This window comes from Echinops telfairi, unplaced genomic scaffold (genome assembly GCF_000313985.2).
Source record: "Echinops telfairi isolate 266 unplaced genomic scaffold, ASM31398v2 ScPeMD7_7468;HRSCAF=8506_0, whole genome shotgun sequence".
In the NCBI taxonomy this organism is placed as follows: domain Eukaryota; kingdom Metazoa; phylum Chordata; class Mammalia; order Afrosoricida; family Tenrecidae; genus Echinops; species Echinops telfairi.
Genome location: NW_022111369.1, coordinates 46522698 through 46542738, shown reverse-complemented (window position 1 = coordinate 46542738; position 20041 = coordinate 46522698). Strand labels below are relative to the sequence as shown.

At 41.6% G+C, this 20041-nt stretch overlaps 2 protein-coding genes across 2 annotated transcripts; both read left to right on the top strand.

Moving 5' to 3' along the window:
- The first annotated feature begins 733 nt into the window (after window positions 1-733).
- Window positions 734-1759, top strand: LOC101647092 (pro-platelet basic protein). Its single transcript, XM_004703372.2, has 3 exons — window positions 734-854; window positions 1276-1411; window positions 1562-1759. The coding sequence occupies exons 1-3, from the start codon at window positions 734-736 to the stop codon at window positions 1662-1664; spliced, it is 360 nt and encodes a 119-aa protein (XP_004703429.1). The 3' UTR covers window positions 1665-1759.
- Window positions 1760-9783: 8024 nt separating this feature from the next.
- LOC101647415 (platelet factor 4) lies at window positions 9784-10670 on the top strand. The gene is made up of 3 exons (XM_004703373.2): window positions 9784-9928; window positions 10204-10333; window positions 10449-10670. The coding sequence occupies exons 1-3, from the start codon at window positions 9814-9816 to the stop codon at window positions 10537-10539; spliced, it is 336 nt and encodes a 111-aa protein (XP_004703430.1). The 5' UTR covers window positions 9784-9813; the 3' UTR covers window positions 10540-10670.
- The last annotated feature ends 9371 nt before the right edge of the window (window positions 10671-20041 follow it).

The window sequence follows — 20041 nt, the reverse complement described above, 5'->3', positions numbered from 1 at the left end:
AGGTGGAAAATCATCTTACTTGAACATTTTCTACCATTACTGTCTAAATTATCAGAAAATTGGATGGAGAAAAATAATGAGTGCATTGAAAACAGCAATACATTACTTAAGGACTTATCTAAGCATAACCATAAACATGGGCAAAAGGAAATTAAATATTTGATATTTGGGTGAAAAACCCCATTGCACATATAATATTTTGCAAATTCTTTATGAAATGTTAAAGATGTAAAAAAGCAAAGGGGAAGTTTTACATGGTTCTGCCCAAGATTTGTATGATAACTGTAATAGGACGAGAAGTTGACAGGGTCCATCTGAGTCTGGCTCATCGTTTCTCCTAGTCTTCCACATCATCCTTCCAGATGACTTGGTTCATGTTTGGGTCACATTAAATAAAAGAAAAAGACAGATACTGTGTACTGCTTTTTGGAGTACACAGATGGCATCTACATACATGTAAGAGAGATGGGTCTTAAGAAAGGAATGATGGGAGTATAAAGGGAGCCAAAAAAATGCAACAGGAATTCCAATGTGCCTGGTGTTTATCTAGGTTGGACACGATTCAGCCACCCTCATGTATCATTAAATAGCCTCATCTCTTCCTCTCCTTGCCTTTCCTCCTCCCTAGCCTTGAGGAAGTGTATATAAAAGCCTGAAGAGTTACTAAGTTGATGACTTCTCAGCATTAATTCACTCTCCCTGGCTCTGGGAGTCAACTAGTGAAGTCTTCACCATGAGCCTCAGACACAACACTGCCTCTTCTTGTACCGGTGTCAACCCATTTGGAACCCTACAGGTGTCTCTGCTGCTGGCCCTGCTCCTGACTGCACTAATTCCCTGCGCCAGCCGACAAAGTAAGAGAGCTTTGGAGGGAGGGAGTCGCTGAACGTGTAGCAGACCTTCTTCTCCGCTTACTGAGGATGTGCCAGCTCATGCTCACAATGGCCTCTTGTTGCTATTTGTTAGGTACCATTGAGTCAGTTCTGACTCGTGGAGACCCCTTGTAAAACACAGAGAACACTGCTGGGTCCAGGACCATTCTCACAATTATTCTTATGTTTGACTCTACTGTTGCAGCCGCTGTGTCATTCCATCTTGTCGGGAGTCTTCCCACTGCGGAACCGCGCATGATGTCCTTCTCTAGGGATTGGTCTCTCCTGACAACATTATATTTATGTTTAATTTGCAAGTAAAGGAACTGAGGAAGCCAAATCTAAAAGTGCCTAAAATATTCATGACCACTAATCGAATCCCAATCTCTACCCCCCCCCCCAGTTAGCAATGAAGAAGATTCATTAAATATTGAACTGCGCTGCACGTGTGTAAAGACCATATCTGGAATTCAACCCAGTTATATCAAGAATTTGCAGGTGATCCGGAGCGGACCCCATTGCCACAAAGTTGAAGTGATGTAAGTTTTTACTTCTGTCCTATTGGCTCCTTATGGAAGCCCACTACCTTCATCCTCAGACATTCCTCTCCACTCACACAAGCTTCAATCGTCCCATTGTTTCTGATGGTCAGGCTGTGAAACTCAAGGATCATTCTTTTCTCCTTGTAGAGCCATATTGAAGGATGGAAGGAAAATCTGCCTGAACCCAGAAGATCCTAGAATCCTGAAAATAGTGCAGAAAATTTTGGAAGATGCTGGACCAGCTGCTTAATCGTCTCTTTACATTTTCTTTATTCCTTTTTTTTTTTTAACCGAAACCTTTTATCCCCCAGAAGGATTGGGTTTATAAAGTGTTGCATTTCTAAAGTTTCCCTATATCCAGGATACATATTTCCAGAATATTAAGCTTCAGCTATGTCTTTGTCTCAAAACGGACATTCCACCTTTAGAAGACAGGTTAAAAGACGCCTTAGAGAAGAATGAAACTACGCAGAGCCTTTGTTTCTAAGATATGACATACGGTCCTAGCGAAATGCGTGCTTTGCATTTCTTTATTTGAAAATTTCTCCCCAAATACATTTGAAAGTCAACTTATCTTACTCTATACCACAGAGATCTCTAATTTTAAACCATATCTCATAGTGCTGAATGATGTTAGGAGTCACACAATACCCTGCAAAGAGTAGTTGGTCAATGGCCTCGGTGTGTTCCTATCTTTAGAAAGGTCTTAGACTGCCGCAGCTAGTTCTAGCACGTCTTTTCCAAGAGTATTCTCTGAAAGGGTTTCTTATGTTTATTTTAGCCCCCAAATAAAATTGTAGACTGTAAATCTTTTAAGTTGTGATTATTTCCTTAAAATATATAATAATACTAAAGAAAATATAATAAAAGATATTGATATGCTTTATTTAACACGCCAATATTTTCTACAAAAGGGAAAAATGAAGACAATAGATTCTATTTGAGGATAAAAGTCACACTGGCATTTTATATGTATGTTCATTTATTTAATGGCTACCCGTTTAGTATTAGAAACATCTTTACACAAAGTACCTTATTAAATTGACTTTACTTTTACTTTTTAATCATAAGACATTCTCTTCATTTCTTAACCCCTAAGATTTCTACCCACGTGATTCTTATACAAGTATTAATATAAACTAGTAAGTTGCTATTGCTTTATTAACATATCCCTTGATTGCCACTTACAGTCTCAGAAACTCACAAAAGCAGTTATACCTGTCCTATAGCATCAGCAGCCACTCAATGGCAGCGGGCTTGGTTTTGGATTTATTGTGAGGTGAGCATAGGCCAAGGTTGGGTTTCTAAGCCATTGGCTACTTGGAGGGAGAAAATTGAGACTCTCTGCTCCCCAAAGGATTGGCAGTCTCAGAAGCCCCATGTAGGGTTGCTACCAAAATTGACTCCATAACAAGGGGTTTGGTTTGTTGCTTTTAAAAACCTATCACATAATATTAATTTTCTCAAAAGACTGCTAGGGAAAAATCCTTAAATTTTCCTTTTTAAAAAAATTTACTCCAGTATTTCACAATACAATGAACCCTTGCCACTTCGTGCTTCGACTTCCGCGGCTTCACTCTATCGCAGTTTTTGCGTAACAGCGCATGCTTTGTCATTACTGCCACTGATTGGCTCATACTGTACACGCTTGATGCCATAAATAATATAATAAATAATAAATGATAATTGTAACGTCCAAAATGTTTTACTGTATTTTCCCTTTTTTGTTTAATAAATTGGGTAATACGAGTGTAATGGTGACTAAAGGGTGTTTTTTAATGTCCTCTATGCTCTAACTATGAAAATATTTGATTTGCAAATAAGGAATCCTACTTCGCGGAATTTCATTTATCACGGTAGGGTCTAGAACCGATTAACCACGATCAACGAGGGTTCACTGTATATATATATAGTCAACAAAATTCACTACTTCTTGGTCTTCACTACTTACAAACGTATGTAATGATATTTAAAATTGGTTCATTTAAAATGTTTGCTAAGTCTTGGTCCAAGGACTATAAAGCATAAAATCAAAATCTGAAGGAGGGAATGGTATTAGAGCTTAAATTGTGAACACCCGGTTTGCTGAAGGCAACGGACGATAGTTTAAACAAACAAACACACTGTCAACACATTGATTGTGACTTAACCCATACCTATAGTTTACCCTGTAGGACAGGGTAGTACTGCTGCTGTGGGTTTCAGAGACTATTGCTCTTTATGAGAGTAGAAAGCCTTCTATTTTTATTGAGGAGTGGCTGGTGGTTTTGAATTGCTAACCTTGTGGTTAGGAGCCCAACATGTGACTATTATGGCATGGAAGTCAGAAATCCACTTGGAGGATTAAGCTCACTGACCATACTGAGGGCTGTGAATAGCCTTGGTATCAGACAGAGAACACTAAAGTCCATTATGGCAACTGTAGTTAGTTTTAAATGTAATATCTTATCATTTAATCTCCCTTTTGACTCATTGTAAAGTTACTTCAGTTAAAAAAGGGGGGGCTGATGGAAGGGAAAACACACGTGGATCGAGCTTCTGGTGAATCCCTTCATGCGGACTACAGACTACATTGGAACGTTGATCGTGGCAGGTGCAGTTAGGTTAAAATTTAACACTTTGCTATTTGAGCTCACTTTTGACTCATTTTAAATTTGCTCTAGTTTTGTTTTGTTTTTCAATATTTTCTGCTTTCATTTTGATTGAGGTTTTCCACTGTTTTGCTTTGCTATTGCTGTGGGGTTTTTTGATTTGTTTTTTGGGGGTATGTTTTTCTGTGTATGCAATCCAACACAGGTGAAGCTATGGAGTTAGTGATTGGAGTAATGGTTTCTTGGTCATGCCAGAGGTGCTTTGGGGGAGATCAGGAGCTAGTAACAATGAGGACGAGAAAGAGGAAAATGTTCTCAAATGGATTGGGGTGATGATTGTCCAACTCCTCCTAATATGATTGAACTATTGAATTGTATGATATGTGAATTATATGCCAATAAAAGTGTAAATAAATAAGTAGGTTAAATTTTAACATATGCTAGACATATTGAGTATTTTGCATTCATTAATTAAATACTTCTTACAGAATAGTTGTGGTTGGGATATGAGCATGCCTTATGGGGCCAGAATAACTGAGGAAGAAGTCTGTACTGCTTACCAGTTGGGTAACTTTTGAGACGATTGTTTGATTTCTCTGTGCTTGGTTACTTGGTCTCTATAATGGTGGTGATCATGCTTTCTACCTCACAGAGTTGATGTGGAGGTCAATGAGTTAATAAGTTTGAAGGCTCAGTATATTGCATGTCACACAATAGCCCATCAACAAACACTAGTGGGGATGCATCAGCTACATCAGACGCTGTTGGGTAGTGTCACATCTAAGATGTACCACACCAGAATTGCATGGTACTCACAGGTCATCCCCTATCTTTAGATCGATGTCCACTAGAGACAAGGTGCAATAGCCGACATGGATTTCCCCATAGACTCATCTCCTTCTGATCATAACCTGAGCATATAGAAAGTTGCTATTTTATTATGTACCACAAGAAGAGGACTTCATACAACAGGCAAACAGTCCCACTGGCTTCAAAGCTGTCCAGTGGAAGTGGTAACTCTTCCAGACCCACCCATTCTTGTGCCGTGAATAGGAGACTCAAAGGAAGACTCACAATTCCCCCAACTTCTAGAAATTGTCTCAATGGCTACAAAGAAGCCTTCCCAAAAACTGTCCACCTGGTTGTTGGCAAGGGGCACGATGGGGACCTATCTACTACAGTTCTCCTTCCACTTAGGTGGACTGTGACGTTACTGGTGCGATGTGGGGAGCTTATCATAGATGAGGAGACAAAGCAAAAGGAAGCCTTCAGGACATTCCAGATCCAGGAACGATCTATGACTAAGCAGAATGAGCCCAATTATTCTATATTTCCAGGCTCCTTGTTTAATTGTATCTTTTTAATCCAGCTAAGAAGCATGGGGCCCCAGTGGGGATGGAGGTTTGTTCTGAGGTCAACTGACTTCCTGAAGAAGGAATGTGGTTAGCCAAGAATTGTATCTTTTCAACCATGCTAACAAAAGAGTGCTGAGGGTGGTGTGGGTAAGCACTGGGCAGCTATCTCTGAAGCTGGCAGTTCAAATGGACAGCAGCGCTGGGGAGATAGATGAGGCTCTCTCAGGGCACAGAAGTTCTGCTCTGTCTTCCAGCATTTTACTATCTTAGATGACTTTGGGTAGGGCTGCTGTGAGGTAGGATCAACTAGATGACAGTGAGTTTGGGTGGTTTTGTAGAATTAATAACACCAAGTCTCTCGGGGTGTGGTGTTTTGTTCTGAGACTCAAAGATGCCAGCAGTGGAGGAACCGAGAAGGCTATACCCTCCTGGCTTGTCCCAAAGACCGTGTCTTCAAACGAAACCCTTCACACGAAGACGCTCACTGTGATATCAGTCCAAGGTGTCTGACACTTTAAATCTTTACATCTTGAACTCTTTCTCCCGTGGAGTGGCTGGTGGGAAATGCCAGCCTTTCCAGGTAGCAGGGGGGCAGGGGGATTTGATCAAAAGGATCAACATATAACCCCCTCCAAGAGGGACGAACAATAGAAATATGGGTGAAGGGTGACAGAGGATGGAGTAAGATATGAAACTAATAATAATCTATAACTTATCAAGGGTGCATGAGGGAAGGAAGGTGGGAGAGTATGGGTGAAAATTGAGAAGCTGATACCAAGGGCTCAATTAGAAAGAAAATGTTTTGAAAATGATGATGGCAACATATGTACAAATGTGCTTGACACAATGGATGGATGTATGAATTGTGATAAGAGATTTAAGAGTGTGTTAGTCTGGGCACTTTAGAGAAACAAATCCACAGAAACTCATGTATAAGAGGGAGTTTTATATAAAGGATAAGTGTGCAAGAAAACAACATCCCAACCCAGTGCTGCCCAAACCCACAAGTCCAATATTAACCCATATGTCCAACACCAGTCCACAAAGTCCTCCTCCATCTCACAAAACACACACAATGATGCCGACTGCAGGTGGAAAGCTGAGTCAGTGAATGTGTAAGCATCTCAGTGCTGGCAGGGGTCTCCACGCGGCTTCTCCAGCACGCAGGGCTGCATCAGGGTAGGTCCATGTGGCTTCTCCTCAGGAATGTCTTGCAGGAAGTGAGCCTTGCTGGCTGAAGCAGGGAACTGGCTAAGGCAGCTGCACCCTGGTCCGACCATCAGAAAGCAAGAGACCCAAGAACTCAAAAGGCGAGGCTCACTGAGCCATTTATCCCTCCGCCCTTCAATTAACCCCACATGTGTTTATCGGTCAGGTTGGCACAATAAACTAACTACCTCAAAGATCCTCCAATAAAAGTACTATATATATATATGTAAAATTTTTGTTTAAAGTGGTGAAGGCCAAGACAAATGGGACCAGAGACTCTGGCATAGATACTAATCGACAGAGCAAATGAGCTAGGCTGAAACCAGAGGCCTAAGTGAGGAAATCGTGAGGCAGAACCTAGACCATGGAACTATGAGACAGAGTAACAGGTGGGCTTCCTGGTCCTTGGAGAAAGAGGCCATCATTTGGTGAGAGGCTGGCAGCTGGAGAGAGACGTGGCTGCCAGCTGAGGAAAGGTGTTGCTGTGTACCAATGACCGCACCCTTACCGCTTGTTAGTGATACTGACTTGTGACCTATCAGCTTCCCTAAGCTACTTCACACTGTGAGCTTTGTCTGTGATATCTGCGTGGCCATTACGATAAGTTACTGAGCTCAGCATAGAAGTTGAATGCTGTGGGAGGAATGGCTGACGTCAGAATAGCTGAAGAGCAATGCCGGACCTCTGCCTCCCGGCCAGAGGAGGTCAGATATAACCTGCATGCCATTTGCTGTGATGTGTGTAATAATTCTAACTCCAGCAATACATATACAACATGGCCAAGCAATAAATATAGATTGAAATCATTTCCATCACTTTTTCCTCTAAGGATTCAAAGTAGTTCAGGCACCATACACCTCCTTTCTATCTCCAGTGGTTCCCGTCTGAAATGTTACATGGCCAGCCCCTGAGGCATAACGTACTGTTTTTAATACACTTAGGCCTTCTGAGAGGCAGGTGGCTTTCATTTTTCTGTGCACATATGGACCTATTATATTTAGAAACAGAGAACGGCCGGTTTAAGTGCCACCAGGTACACCCCAGATTCCTTTCCTCTGCAAATATTGAAACTAGGATTAAAGTTTTACCAACCCAGGATGCTGCCGTTATAGCCAGGCCTCTTCCTCCTCCCCTGGCCATCTGCTGCGAATCCAGGCATGACAGCTCTGCTCGAGTCCTTGTGCTGGATGGTAGATGGTCAAGCCCTGTCACAGAGAGTGGCCCTTGAAGAGGCCACTGTCTATGAGGAGAGACTGGTCAAAAAGCCATTACAAACATACATGTATGTTTCGTGTGCTTACATAGAGCCCTGCTCCAATCACATGAAGAAAAAAACACGTTAGCAGTCAGACCTTCATCGTCATCATTTTCAACATTTATTATTTTCCACTAGGTAGCTACTTTGTACTGTGTTTTAGCAGAGGAATAAGCAATTGTTATAACCTCTAATTTCATAGTTTTCTACTTTACGAGAGAAATAGCTATAAACCCTTTAAAGCATATATAAATGAATATGTATGTGCTTGCGTTATAACCTTTGTGCGTGTGTGTGTGTGTGTGTGTGTGTGTGTGTGTGTGTTGGCAAAGAATATTGAAAATGCCTCAGGCTGCCAGAAAAACACACAAAGAAGAGATGACGAACCTTTATGTTATGGACGTTGGACATAGCATCCAGAGAGACAGACCCTGCGGAAGAAGATCATGTTTGGTAAAGCGGAGGATCAGCAAAAAAGAGGAAGTCCACAAAGATATGGATGGAAACAGGGGCTGCCACTAGGAGGGCAACCATGTCCACCAATGTGAGGACAGCACAGGTGCAAGTGATGCTTCATTCCACTGCACGTGCCAGTTCCATGACACCTAACGGCAACGTGTGTGTACGTATGTATTATGTACGAGAAACAGGGAAAGCAGCAGGCGTTACCAGATATCCAGTGTATAACAGATCTACATTGTTAGATTTCATTGTCAGGGAAGGTCCTTTTGAGGAAGTGATATTTCAGCTGATACCAGGAATATGACGGGGACTTAGCTTAGCTGATGAGAGGGGGGAAATGCAGACCCAGGGAATAGTTAGCATACCCTTGCAGAAGTTCGACCCTGCTGAGGATTAGGACATCAGGGAAGATTCACGGGAGCAAGTCCTGAGCCGAGCCTTGTGCCAGCGTCCATCAGTATATGACACAGAGTTGGAGCGAGGATGTGCTTTGCCTGATTGAAAAGCACCTGCCTTCTTTGTCAGGAAAGGGGAGATGCTCCAGGGTGATCTTTCCACCATCCCTGTCCTGGGTTCTGTTGTGCACATGACCCAGCCACATTGGGCACAGCAGTCCACACTCACGTGTGCTCCCAAATCCCATGTGGCCTCCTTCAGAGGCCATCACTGTGCCCACTCACAACGCAGCCCGTCTCACCCACTCTGGGCACTGGCCGGGGACACAGTCTGCCCTGAGCGCAGTGGCCTGCAAACCACCCTTGAGCTCTCTCCTGGCCTCTTATCCAAAAGTGTGCAAGATGGACTACTTTTTAAGGAAAATCATGCATGCCAATGTTGCTTTTGTGATTCTACTAAAAGTGAGAGGACAAAGGAGGAGGATAGATCCCGCATTGGATGCGGGTTGGAAGAACCAAGTAAATGCATTAAGGGCCAGGGCACAGGGGAGATTGGAAAGGGGCTCAGCCTCTAAAGACCAAATTCACTGTTTGGTTACACAAAGGAATTAAAACAGCACATTCTGGGCAAGCCCCCTCCCACCGCGATCCCCACTTCCACACACAAATTTAACTCAATAGTGATCAACCATGAAAAGGCAGGAGTTTATACAGGCAGGTGGGGCTTAAAGCCAAGAGAAAATGTCTAAGTTCTGAAAGTACATTCGGTGTTAATAGGCAGCATGGTGACTGCAGAGAACATTACTATTATACCTCACAAAGAAAACATACACACCTTAGTTCAAGTGCAGTTTCTTCTTCCTAAAGTACATGCGTGTGTGCAAAGGCTGGGCCTAGGATCCTGCCACCAGCTCCCAGACAATGCAGCAGAATGCCAGACTTTTTTTTTTTTAATCTTAGCTGTGCAGAGCCCAGCTGTTTCAAAAGTGTCTATAATTTTGCACCACAAGCATCCACCCAGGCTTCCGGACTGGACGCATAGCAGGGATAAATTAGGCCGGCAGCCACTAGCCTGCAGAGCCCAGGCCTTGACTTCCCCCAAGCACTCCGATCCCGCTGAAAGCACCGCAGCATGGGCTACTCAAGGATCTCTGGCACGTGGCACGCTCAGCCCGGCCCAGGGCTGCTCCTGCTAGGACTCCTGCTGCTGCCAGCTCTGGTGGCCTTTGCCAGCACCAGCACCGGAGGTACGAGCGAAAGAAGGGGGAGATGGCCGGGAATGGTAGGGAAAGGCTCTGGGAATTCCCGGGGCTGGCAAGTCATTAACCAGTAATGAACTCTACTTGGCAGGCACTTTATCATGTGCACATGGTCAAGATAATTTCTTTCTGAGGAAGGTAGGCTTTGTAGACAAGGAAATGAAGTCCAAAGGCTGAAAAACATTAAAAATCCCTAAGGGACTGTTGATAAATCATTGCTGGAGTGACCTGTCTTCCGTCATCCCTGCTCCCCGACCCTATAGCTGAACCTGTAGGAGAAGACTTGGACGTGCGGTGTATGTGTGCGAAGACCCACATTGTCGTCCATCCCAAGTACATCAACAGCCTGGAAGTGATCCGCGCAGGACCCCATTGCCCCGTGGCGCAAATGATGTGAGTATTCGCGCTGCCTCTTGGGTGGCCACCCTCTGTCCTTTCTGTCCAGACCTCCCTGGGTGTAGTGCCCTCTTCAAGCAGCCTGAAGGCCATGCTTTTCTTTCGCTGGCAGAGCCACGCTGAAGAGCGGGGTGAAGATTTGCCTGGACCACCATGCTGCCAAGTACAAGAAAATAATCAAGAAACTTTTGTCGGAGAAATAGCTGCCAACTTAGCTGTTGAGATTTGTGTTTGCTACAGAGCCCTCCCCCCCTTCACTCGCAATCTGTGTCACAATCTTTTGATGTTCATATTACCCTTCAAATGCTGAATAAATAAAATAGCTCAAATTGTGGTATGGTCAAAGCTATTTCTTAATACTAGAACAACGAGAGAATGCTAATAGTCACAGTTGCATGTAAGGAAAATCCCCAGAATCATATGAAAAACACATTTTGAAGGGAGGCTTTGTTTCATAAAGACTAGTTTTCTAAGCATCATATGTTAGTGGATACATATGTGCAATTTGCAGTTAATCCTGCCTGCTTGGTTTGCTCCGTCAGCCCACCTCACGCAGGGTCATTCGAATGATCTTTTTTAAAGCAGATGCAAATGACTTCACTGACTGAAGCCTCCAAGGTCTAATCTCTGTAGCATGGCATCCCATGAACCTCTCTTTCTGAGCCTTAGTTTACTCGTTCGTGAAATGAGAATTTAACATGTGCCTCAGGGATCTTGTGGGCACTAAATGCGATGATGGGCAAAACTGGGTGGTGAACGGTTAAGAGCTCAACCTTTAACTAAAAGGGCAGCAGTTTAAGCCCACCCGGAGGTGGGTTGCAGAAAAGTCCTGGGGGACTGCTTTCCAAAGGTTACAACCATAGAGTACATATCGACTCAGACACACCTACAGTTTTGACGAGTTGTCAAGAATGGAATAGTATAAAAATGAGATAATATATGGGAAAACACTTCGCATAGTTCCTCATATAGAGAGTGCACTTTAAAAAAAAAAGGTTGTTTCTATTGTTAGGTGCCATTGAGTGTATTCCGACTCACAGCAAGCCTACATGTAAGAGAACAGAACGCCGACTGGCCAATGCCCTCCTCACGGCCCTGGCTGTGCTTCAGCGCATCACCGTCAGCCCCTGCCATTCGCGCAGCTCTACCCAGAGTGACATATAGCTCAGAAACGATCGACTAGTCTGATTGCTCTCGATACTGCTCACAGCACCAAGGAAGACATTCAACAGAGTGACTAGAATAGAAACTTCTCTCATAAAATGGAATTTAGGGAAGAATGGAGTGTAGGTGTTAAGATATGTGTTTGGGGTTTGTTTGTTTGTTTTTATTTAGCTTTTGCTGCTGCCTCAAACAACAAACTTAGTTGGTAAAACCCAGAGGGTCACAACTTATTTTACAAAGCCACCTATATTGGTGTCTTGTTAATGTTCACTTGAGAATGACCTTGGTCTAATTATCCTGAGAGGAGAGAAGATAGGGCCATGGACTCCTGTAAAAATTCACAGCCTCAGAACCTCCCGGGGTCAGTTCCACTCTGCCTTACAGGGTCGTCTTAAGAAGTCAGAAAGGACTCCAAGTGCCGGGTCTCGTGATACTGAGCACACTCCTGAGTTATCATAGGCAGAATAAACGTTAAAAAAAAAGGCAGGTGGGGTGGGGGCTGTCAGCAGAAAATGCCCACAAACTAGGAAGTGAACTGAGTAGTGAAGCCTTTATGGACATAACAAAGCCACCACAGGATATTTTCCTCTGCGAGATTGTGCTGCATTTTGTTACCTTTGCTCTTTCTCCTTCTAGAGATTCGTGGTGAAACCAGTTTCCTCTTCAGTGTGTACAACATTGAGAGTTAAAAAAATCCATTAAAAATGATAAGAGTTTTACAAGCCCCCAATAACATTTTTTAATCACTATAGGAATGTTCGTTATAGGAAGCAGGAAATACAGAAAAAATAAGCAATACAAGATACAAAAGTAGACCATATCAACATGTTCTTTTCCATTTTCAAAACATCAGTTGTTTTTTAGGATTAGAGGTAAACTGCTACTTTTCAATAAAAATCTAATTTATATACAACTATCAGAAAGAAAATATTTAGTAATTACTTGATTTCTTTGAAACTAGTTGGGAGAATACTTTTGTGTCCGTGGTACAAATCCAAATTCAGTCCTTGGGTTAAAGTTTTTTATTGGTCAGAGAAAGAACACCAAACTCATTTGATCATCGTGCAGGTATACATATATGTGTTAAACATGTATAGATACACTGTATTTGTATTTTACATTTGCACACATTAAGCAAGTTCACAAAACAATACTTACAGAGGATGTGTTCAAATAATTTGTTTTCTAGCTTATCTTATAGTATCTCAGTCCACTCCACCTCTTCTTTTGATTTTAATGTTGGTCATAACTCAATATAGTGATCAATGATGAGTTCAGCCTTTCTTTATTAAAGAGTTAGGTTTTGACATTCCATGTTGGAGTCCATATTCTAGCTAGCACAGTAACCAAAGTGCTTCTCAGAGGCAAGGATGGTGAGACTTAATCTTGCTTCCGTTGTACACATCATCAGGAAAGATCAATGGCTAGAAAGAGGCATCATATTCACCAAATGGAGGGTCAGTGAAAATGACAGAAATTCTCCCCAGGGTCACTTGTGAGCATGTCACCAGAAGTGGCGATGTTTCTTTCTGTTTTCCATTAGGTCACCATACACCCCCCTAAGGGCAACAAACAACAACAGCAAAATCGTTGGGTAAATTGAGCCAGCTGGACCATTAGTGCACCTTATCTGTAATCTGCCTTCACTCTGAATGTGCAAGCCTACCCCTGCCCGGGATTTGGAGGCTCAGAGGAGGAGGTGAAGTGTAGTTTTTGAGGTGAAAAATCCTACCAAATGACAGGACATCGATTGTTGAGGTTCTCTGTCCTTTACAGTTGATGACTCTTGATAGTTACATCCACAGCTCATTCTACTTCCTGGGCATGAGTGTAAACTGAATGGACAGAGTGGGCTCTAAAGAGAAAAAAAGTTCACATTTTGGTGGACTTAGAGTTTTTATTCTTAATTCTTCTTCCCTGGTGACGCTAATCCTTATTCCTATAGGTGCTGGCTTTAGCCCAGTGGTCTTTTGAGAAGACAGCCTCGGGGAATATCTTAGCTCTAACTCCATGGGATCTAGAGTCACAAAATGAAAGCAATGACTCTATTGAGAGGTTAATCACACTACTGATAGACTGCAGCATGGTTTCTGACTCAGAACTGGAGCCTAATAAATAAACCCCACTTATCTTTCCTTTCCTGTGCTTAATCCCCAGAGCACACATTGTTTTCAAACAGCTGTGGCCACAATCCTTCAGATGACAAGCAACCCGTGAAGGCCAAGAAGCCAGAATTCCCCCCAATTTTCCCATTTTTGACTGCAACACAACTCCCTTCCTGCTCCCCACCTCCCAGGGGCTGCAACCCAATGTTTGAGCACAAGTAGCTGGTTAAGAAAAATGGTTGGCAGAATAGACCCAAACTGCATTCCCACTCAGGGTAACAGCAGAAAGGAAATCAAACAACAAAACCACAATTCATATCATCCAGCATATGCATAAGATGATAAACTATACAGAACGTTGGTTATGGGGGAACCAAGACTCACTGTTTATCTAAAGAGAACAAAGAGAAGAAACAAACCAAGTACGTAGCTCTGCCAATTGTTGATTTCCTCACTGAGGAAAGCACAGCATGGAGATTGTACCTGATCCAACCTTGTGGTAAACAGTAGTGAAACTTGACAGCAGAGAAATGATCCAGCAGAGTGGGGAGAATTATCGCGTATCAACAGTGGTGGAGAGACAGCATTCTTTACCTAGTATACTTTACATAGTAATTCTAGTGATGAAAATAGGACCTTTTAAAGAGTAAAGAAAGAGGAAGGCATACATACCTTCATCAATTCCATGTTGATGATTTTTTGTTTTTTCAATCTGTTTACCTTCATTGGTCAGGGATCAATGGTCATTCTGTTTCCTGGTACCATTAATGCCTCCAGAAAAAAATATCTGATAGAATATGTGTTTTCCATAATAGCTATATGTGTAAATGAATAGCAATGCAGTTAGTTCTAATGGGGCGGTTTAGGACTGTGGAAAAGCCATCCAGCCAACATACACTTGCTTGAGTAAATAATGACACTGTTTTCCTAACTCCTGATTGTATTAGACTCAGAAATTTCACCGAGTAACCACAGATGTTAACACACTCATCCATTTCCCTCCTCAGTGCTTTATAGGGATTTTTGAGTTAGGGGCACATTGGTAAGTATTAGGGAATCGACCAAGGGTTATATTCATCTGTCTATGCACATTCTCCTATCACAAATGCTAAAATATGTGCCCATTAAACCTTATTTCATTGTATATATTCATAGTCCACATATAATCTTGGCCTCTGTTGATGTGTGCCATCAAATCAATTCAGGCTCATAGTGATCATATGCGATAGAGTAGAACAAGACACTTCCTAAGCTGCCATGAGACCATATAAATGAAATACAAATACCCAAGTCATATTTTCTCCAGCTTTATACCATAAAGTAACCTGCATATAATTCCATATCATATTTCTTTAATAACCTCAATTTCAGAAAACATTGACCAGAAAACAATCTCTGTCACACATCAGCCAAGCAATCCCTTTGAAAACAGTTCATCCAGCATCTTCTACCACCAACATAACCTGAGTATGTATGAACAGAGCTTATAAAGGAAAAAGTTAAAAATAAAATTGGCCCCAAATTTGAGAGATAAAGAATGGTGGAAAATACTACAGCTAATATGCTTAAAATCAAATATTTATGCTGAATCATAATAATTGAAATGCATAGCTATATGATGTGCATGCTATTTTCATTCGATTCATTTTCAACTCCCTAAATTTTGCTTCTACAATAACAGTCATCATGATATTTTCATCTTCAAAGTACAGTTCTGTATGGTCATGTCTAAGAGATTTTTTTCATTTGCTTATTCTTTTGCAATTTGAGGAATAGTCTGCATTTCTTCTCATTACATTATGTGATAATCATGAGACAATTTATTTAACAAGTACAACTTCCAAAAGGTTCAGGAAGCAATCTTAAGAAAATGGCATGCAAAGCAAATTATAAAGACATTTTTATAAAAACCATAATTAGTTGTCAGAAATTGTTAAAGTCACATATATTGGATGTCACAGTTGAAACAGTTGGAAATTGGCAGTTCAAACACAGCCAGTGGCTCTTCAGAAGACAGGCTCGGTGCTCTGGTTCCAAAATATCACAATCTTGAAACTCCAGTGGAAGAATTCTATTCTGGAGCCTGTTTGATGTCATCTAATGGTAATAAACAATGTGCTGAGTGAAACAGTTTAAATGTTTGTAACTGCTCTTATCATTAGATTATCATTCCAGAAAAAAAGAAAATAAGTGATCTGTATTCCAGAAGGACATAAATCAGATGGTCAGAAGTTAGAGGTAGACTTTCTCTCGGAAGTTGGATTTTAAACTGCTGTCAAGTCAGCCCCGACACGTGAAGATCCTAACTCATGACAACTTCAAACACAACAGACTATTATGATCCATAGATTTTTTTTCAGTCGCTGATCTGGGGAAGTAGATTTCTAGGTCTTTCTTGCTGGTTCATGAGAGTTTGAAATCTTTCTGACATCTACTCAGTATCATAGTGGTATACAAGTATCCACAGACACACAGATGGTGGCCACATTTGAGGTACATTAGCCAGGAATCTAACTCAGTTCCAACTCTGAAACACCTTTTACACCTTTACATCGGTTGAACCCATTGTTGAGCCTTACACATATTGCTATTGTTGCTGTTATGTGTGGTCAAGTCAGTTTTGACTCACGGCAACGCTATAGACAGAGCTCTGATCCTGGCAGACTAACACCCTCAGACTACCCGGAGAAATGGATCTCAGACTCTGATCCTAGTTCAAACATCTGCATTCTTTTCCCAAGAGAGGCAGCATCATTACATCAAAAGGGACACTCTGAGGGAAAGAGGCATAGCAGGGGTGATAGAGCAAAGTTCTCAAAGCAGGCTGTGGTTGAGAAAAGCTACCCCGCCCTTTCCTTCTGTTTCCTCAATGGAGGTGTTGGTTCTCAGCCTAGGTTTCATGAAAAGTGGAGCCTGAGTCATGGGCCTGCAGTGCATTGGGTGATTTGGGCAGGTGTTCCCAATGTGCAAGACTAGAGACCAGGGAAAGCCCAAGGAGAAAAAACAAATGTGGACAACAGGGGCTCATTTCTGTTAGGGACCCTTTAAGAATTCATGGTATCTGTGCTTCAGAATTATCAGCCCCAAACCTGGTAGCCTACCTCTATTTATCAGTTGTCTTTCAATGGATTCTGACTCAGTAATCTCATGTGTATCAGAGCAAATCTGAGCAAAACTATACTCCATAGAATTTACATGGGCTGCTTTTTCAAGCTAGATCACCAGGCCTTTCTTCTGACGTATCTCTGGGTGGATTTGAACTGGAAATCTTCTGGTTAGCAGCCAAGTACATTAACAACAAGGGGCTCCAAAGCATGGATGGGGTGTGTGTGTGTGTGTGTTTTCATTAGTTCCTAAAGGCTTTTCCATGGCAGGTACAGGAAAGCATTAAGGCAGGAAGGGAAAGCCACCTGGTATGGCTGAGGTGAGGGACTCTGAGGGCATAACTTTGTGCAGCTGGCTATTGCCACAATGATGAGCAGCAGGATGGGCCTAGGAGATGTGAGCTGGGGCACCATAGGCATGCAATACAAACACCAATTCTTAAAGTGTCCATAATGATTATAGAGTCCATACTGGTATCTAGCCACCAAAGTTTCAATGCAATAAAAATTTACATTTCCTTAAAAGTTATTGCGATGCCTGGAGAGTGCAGGGAAGGTGAGGTAGAAAGGGGGAACCGATTACAAGGATCTACATATAACCTCCTCCCTGGGGGTGGACAACAGAATAGTGAGTGAAGGGAGACATCGAACAGTGTAAGATATGTCAAAATAATAATAATTTATAAATTTTCAAGGGTTCATGGAGGAGGGGGGAGCATGGAGGGAGGGGCAAAATGAGAAGCTGATATTGAGGGCTCAAGTAGAAAGCAAATGTTTTGAGAATGATGATGGCAACAAATGTACAAATGTGTTGGACACAATGGATGGATGGATGGATTGTAATAAGAATTGTATGAGCCCCCAATAAAATGATTTAAAAAAACATCATTGCTTGAATGAATTTAAAGACTGGGAGTAAAAACCAGACATTCAACTCGTGCAAACATAATTGACTTGGATATACTTGTTAAAATAAGAGGGTGGATTTGTTTATTGTAAGAGGCTAGCTATAGCATTCCAGTATTTAAAAATACTTAAGAATGTTGATGAATGGGGTTTTCTTCCATGGATGTGAAAGCATTTCATGACCGCATATTAAGGAATGGGGGATATAAAACAATTTAAAAAATTTTTTTTTCAAAATCAAGCGCTTTTGATTAAGTAGTTCCCAAGAGTGAGGTTCTACATAATCTATAAATACGGAGCAGTTTCCTGGTATGTTTCATCCTTTTTGCTGTTGCTATAGTAAATTGGATGTCTGCTTTTCCTGAGGACTCTCATTTATGTCAATTTTTGGTTAGATCTGGAGATCATTGTAGCAGATTCTTTCTGCTTCTCTTCAGTTACTACATATTTATGTATATAGTATGTGTATGTGTGTATATGTATATGTATGTGAGAGAGAGGGAGACAAAGTCAACAAGAGAGAGACAGAGATTTTGACACCATGATTAATGCTGAAGACAAAACAAGGACGTTGAAACATGAGTAAGTGTTTAAACTGAGGCAATGGAGAACTGATCTACTTTAAGAAAGAAAATACTTTCGTTAGGAAACTACAAATAAATCATGCATGTTTGTCAAATTGAGTTTTGCTGAGATGGAAATTGATTCATTAGGATAACATTATTTTTTCAAATGGCCTTTAATTTTGAATCATTTTAAATGTACAAAATTTGGAAAAATAATACCATTTCCACCCTCATCCCAACTAAGAAACCAGAATTTATGCATTACTATTAACTAAACATTCAGTACTTTTAACTAAACATTCATTACTTTAAACTAAACATTAGGCTCTATTTGGATTTCGGTGGTTTTCCCACTAAGGTCCTCCTTCTGTTCCAGTACTCAGTTCAAGAAACCAGCTGGTGTCTAGTTGTCAGGGCTCCTATGGATGACGAAAGTTTCTCATCAGTCCACATTTGTCATGACCTTAACAATTTTAAGGAGCACGGCTCAGATATTTAATAGTCCTCACTGTGGGTTTGCAGGGTCTTCTTCTCATGACTAAAGGGAAGCTCTGGATTTTTGGAAAGAATTCCAGGAAGGTGCTCCTCCCACCACATCCCATCAGGAGGCGTGTGAGACCCACCGGGCATCACACTGATCATGTTGCTCTGCATCATTTGGTTTAGGTGATATTTGCCAAGCTTTTTAATGGCTGTTATAATTCCTTTTAAAGTTGAACACTTTAAAAAGCTGTAAAAGCTGTTTCAACGCACAAGAGAGAGTTTTACTGCTAGTACATCAAAACTATTCAGATGTGTGAACATTTTGCTGTGTTTGAGTTTTAACACAAGTACATTTGAACCATTCAACTAGGACAGAAACAATCAGAATTTTTAAAGCTACTATTTCTTGAGCTTATTGAACATATATCACCGAGCATTTTTCTAATAGTCATTCTGTCCACGGTTGACTTCCAGCCATTCTGTCATGTGATCTTAGCAATGATCATTAATCTTTCTGTGCCTCAGTTTCTATATTTATGATTGGAAGATAACAATAAAAGCTACCTCGCAGGATTCCTTTGAAGATCAACTGAGTCAATGTTTGGAAAGAAAAAAAAAAACACTTAGAATTTAGCACATAAGAAAGGCTTAGTGCCTTCAGAAGGGGTGCAGGGAGGATTATTAACCAAACAAGGTATGTGACAATTCATTAAAGAAGATAGCATGTTTTATATCTACTCAGAGTCATGGCATAGAATATATGTGGTCATCTACTGTGTTTGCTAACTTTTTAGAAAAGTTGATTTTCTCACAGGAACACCAAGTTCAATGAGCATAACATAGTTCAAAAGACAATGCTCTACATCCTACGTAGGTGAGTCACAACCGGGGTCTTCAATGCTCATGATCAGCCATCTAAGGTGTAACAATTGGTCTCTCCCCATCCAGAGAAAGCAAGTGTGAAGAATATCAAAAGTCACATAGTGAAAACTCACCCACTGAACTAACAGACCATGCAGACACCGCTCTTCACACTCCTACAGCCAGAAGATGGTGTCCAGCTACCATTACCAATAATTTTGTTGAAGATCACATGATAAGGTCTTGGATAGATTAGGAGAAAAATACGGACCCAAACTAAAAATCATGGAAGAGACCAGGTTTCTTGCTCAGATAAAAACCGGTGAGACACGACGCCCCTCACTGACCCATGGCCCTGCTGGGGACAGCACTGGAGGCACAGTGTGGGAATTGCACCTGATCTGATCCCATCACATGGAGGCAAAACACTGGGGGAGGGAGGGTGCAGTGGAACAGCAAGGAAATGGAGCTGCAAGGTCCCCAGGGAATGCTGAAGGTAGACTTTGGGGCCAGGGC

Bases quoted from the DNA above. Each gene is read 5' to 3' on its own strand.
- LOC101647092 (XM_004703372.2), top strand. From the start codon at position 734: ATGAGCCTCAGACACAACACTGCCTCTTCTTGTACCGGTGTCAACCCA. The intron at 855-1,275 runs GTAAGAGAGCTT...CCCCCCCCCCAG, and splicing joins TCCCTGCGCCAGCCGACAAA to TTAGCAATGAAGAAGATTCA. The intron at 1,412-1,561 runs GTAAGTTTTTAC...TTCTCCTTGTAG, and splicing joins TGCCACAAAGTTGAAGTGAT to AGCCATATTGAAGGATGGAA.
- LOC101647415 (XM_004703373.2), top strand. From the start codon at position 9,814: ATGGGCTACTCAAGGATCTCTGGCACGTGGCACGCTCAGCCCGGCCCA. The intron at 9,929-10,203 runs GTACGAGCGAAA...CCGACCCTATAG, and splicing joins TGCCAGCACCAGCACCGGAG to CTGAACCTGTAGGAGAAGAC. The intron at 10,334-10,448 runs GTGAGTATTCGC...TTTCGCTGGCAG, and splicing joins TGCCCCGTGGCGCAAATGAT to AGCCACGCTGAAGAGCGGGG.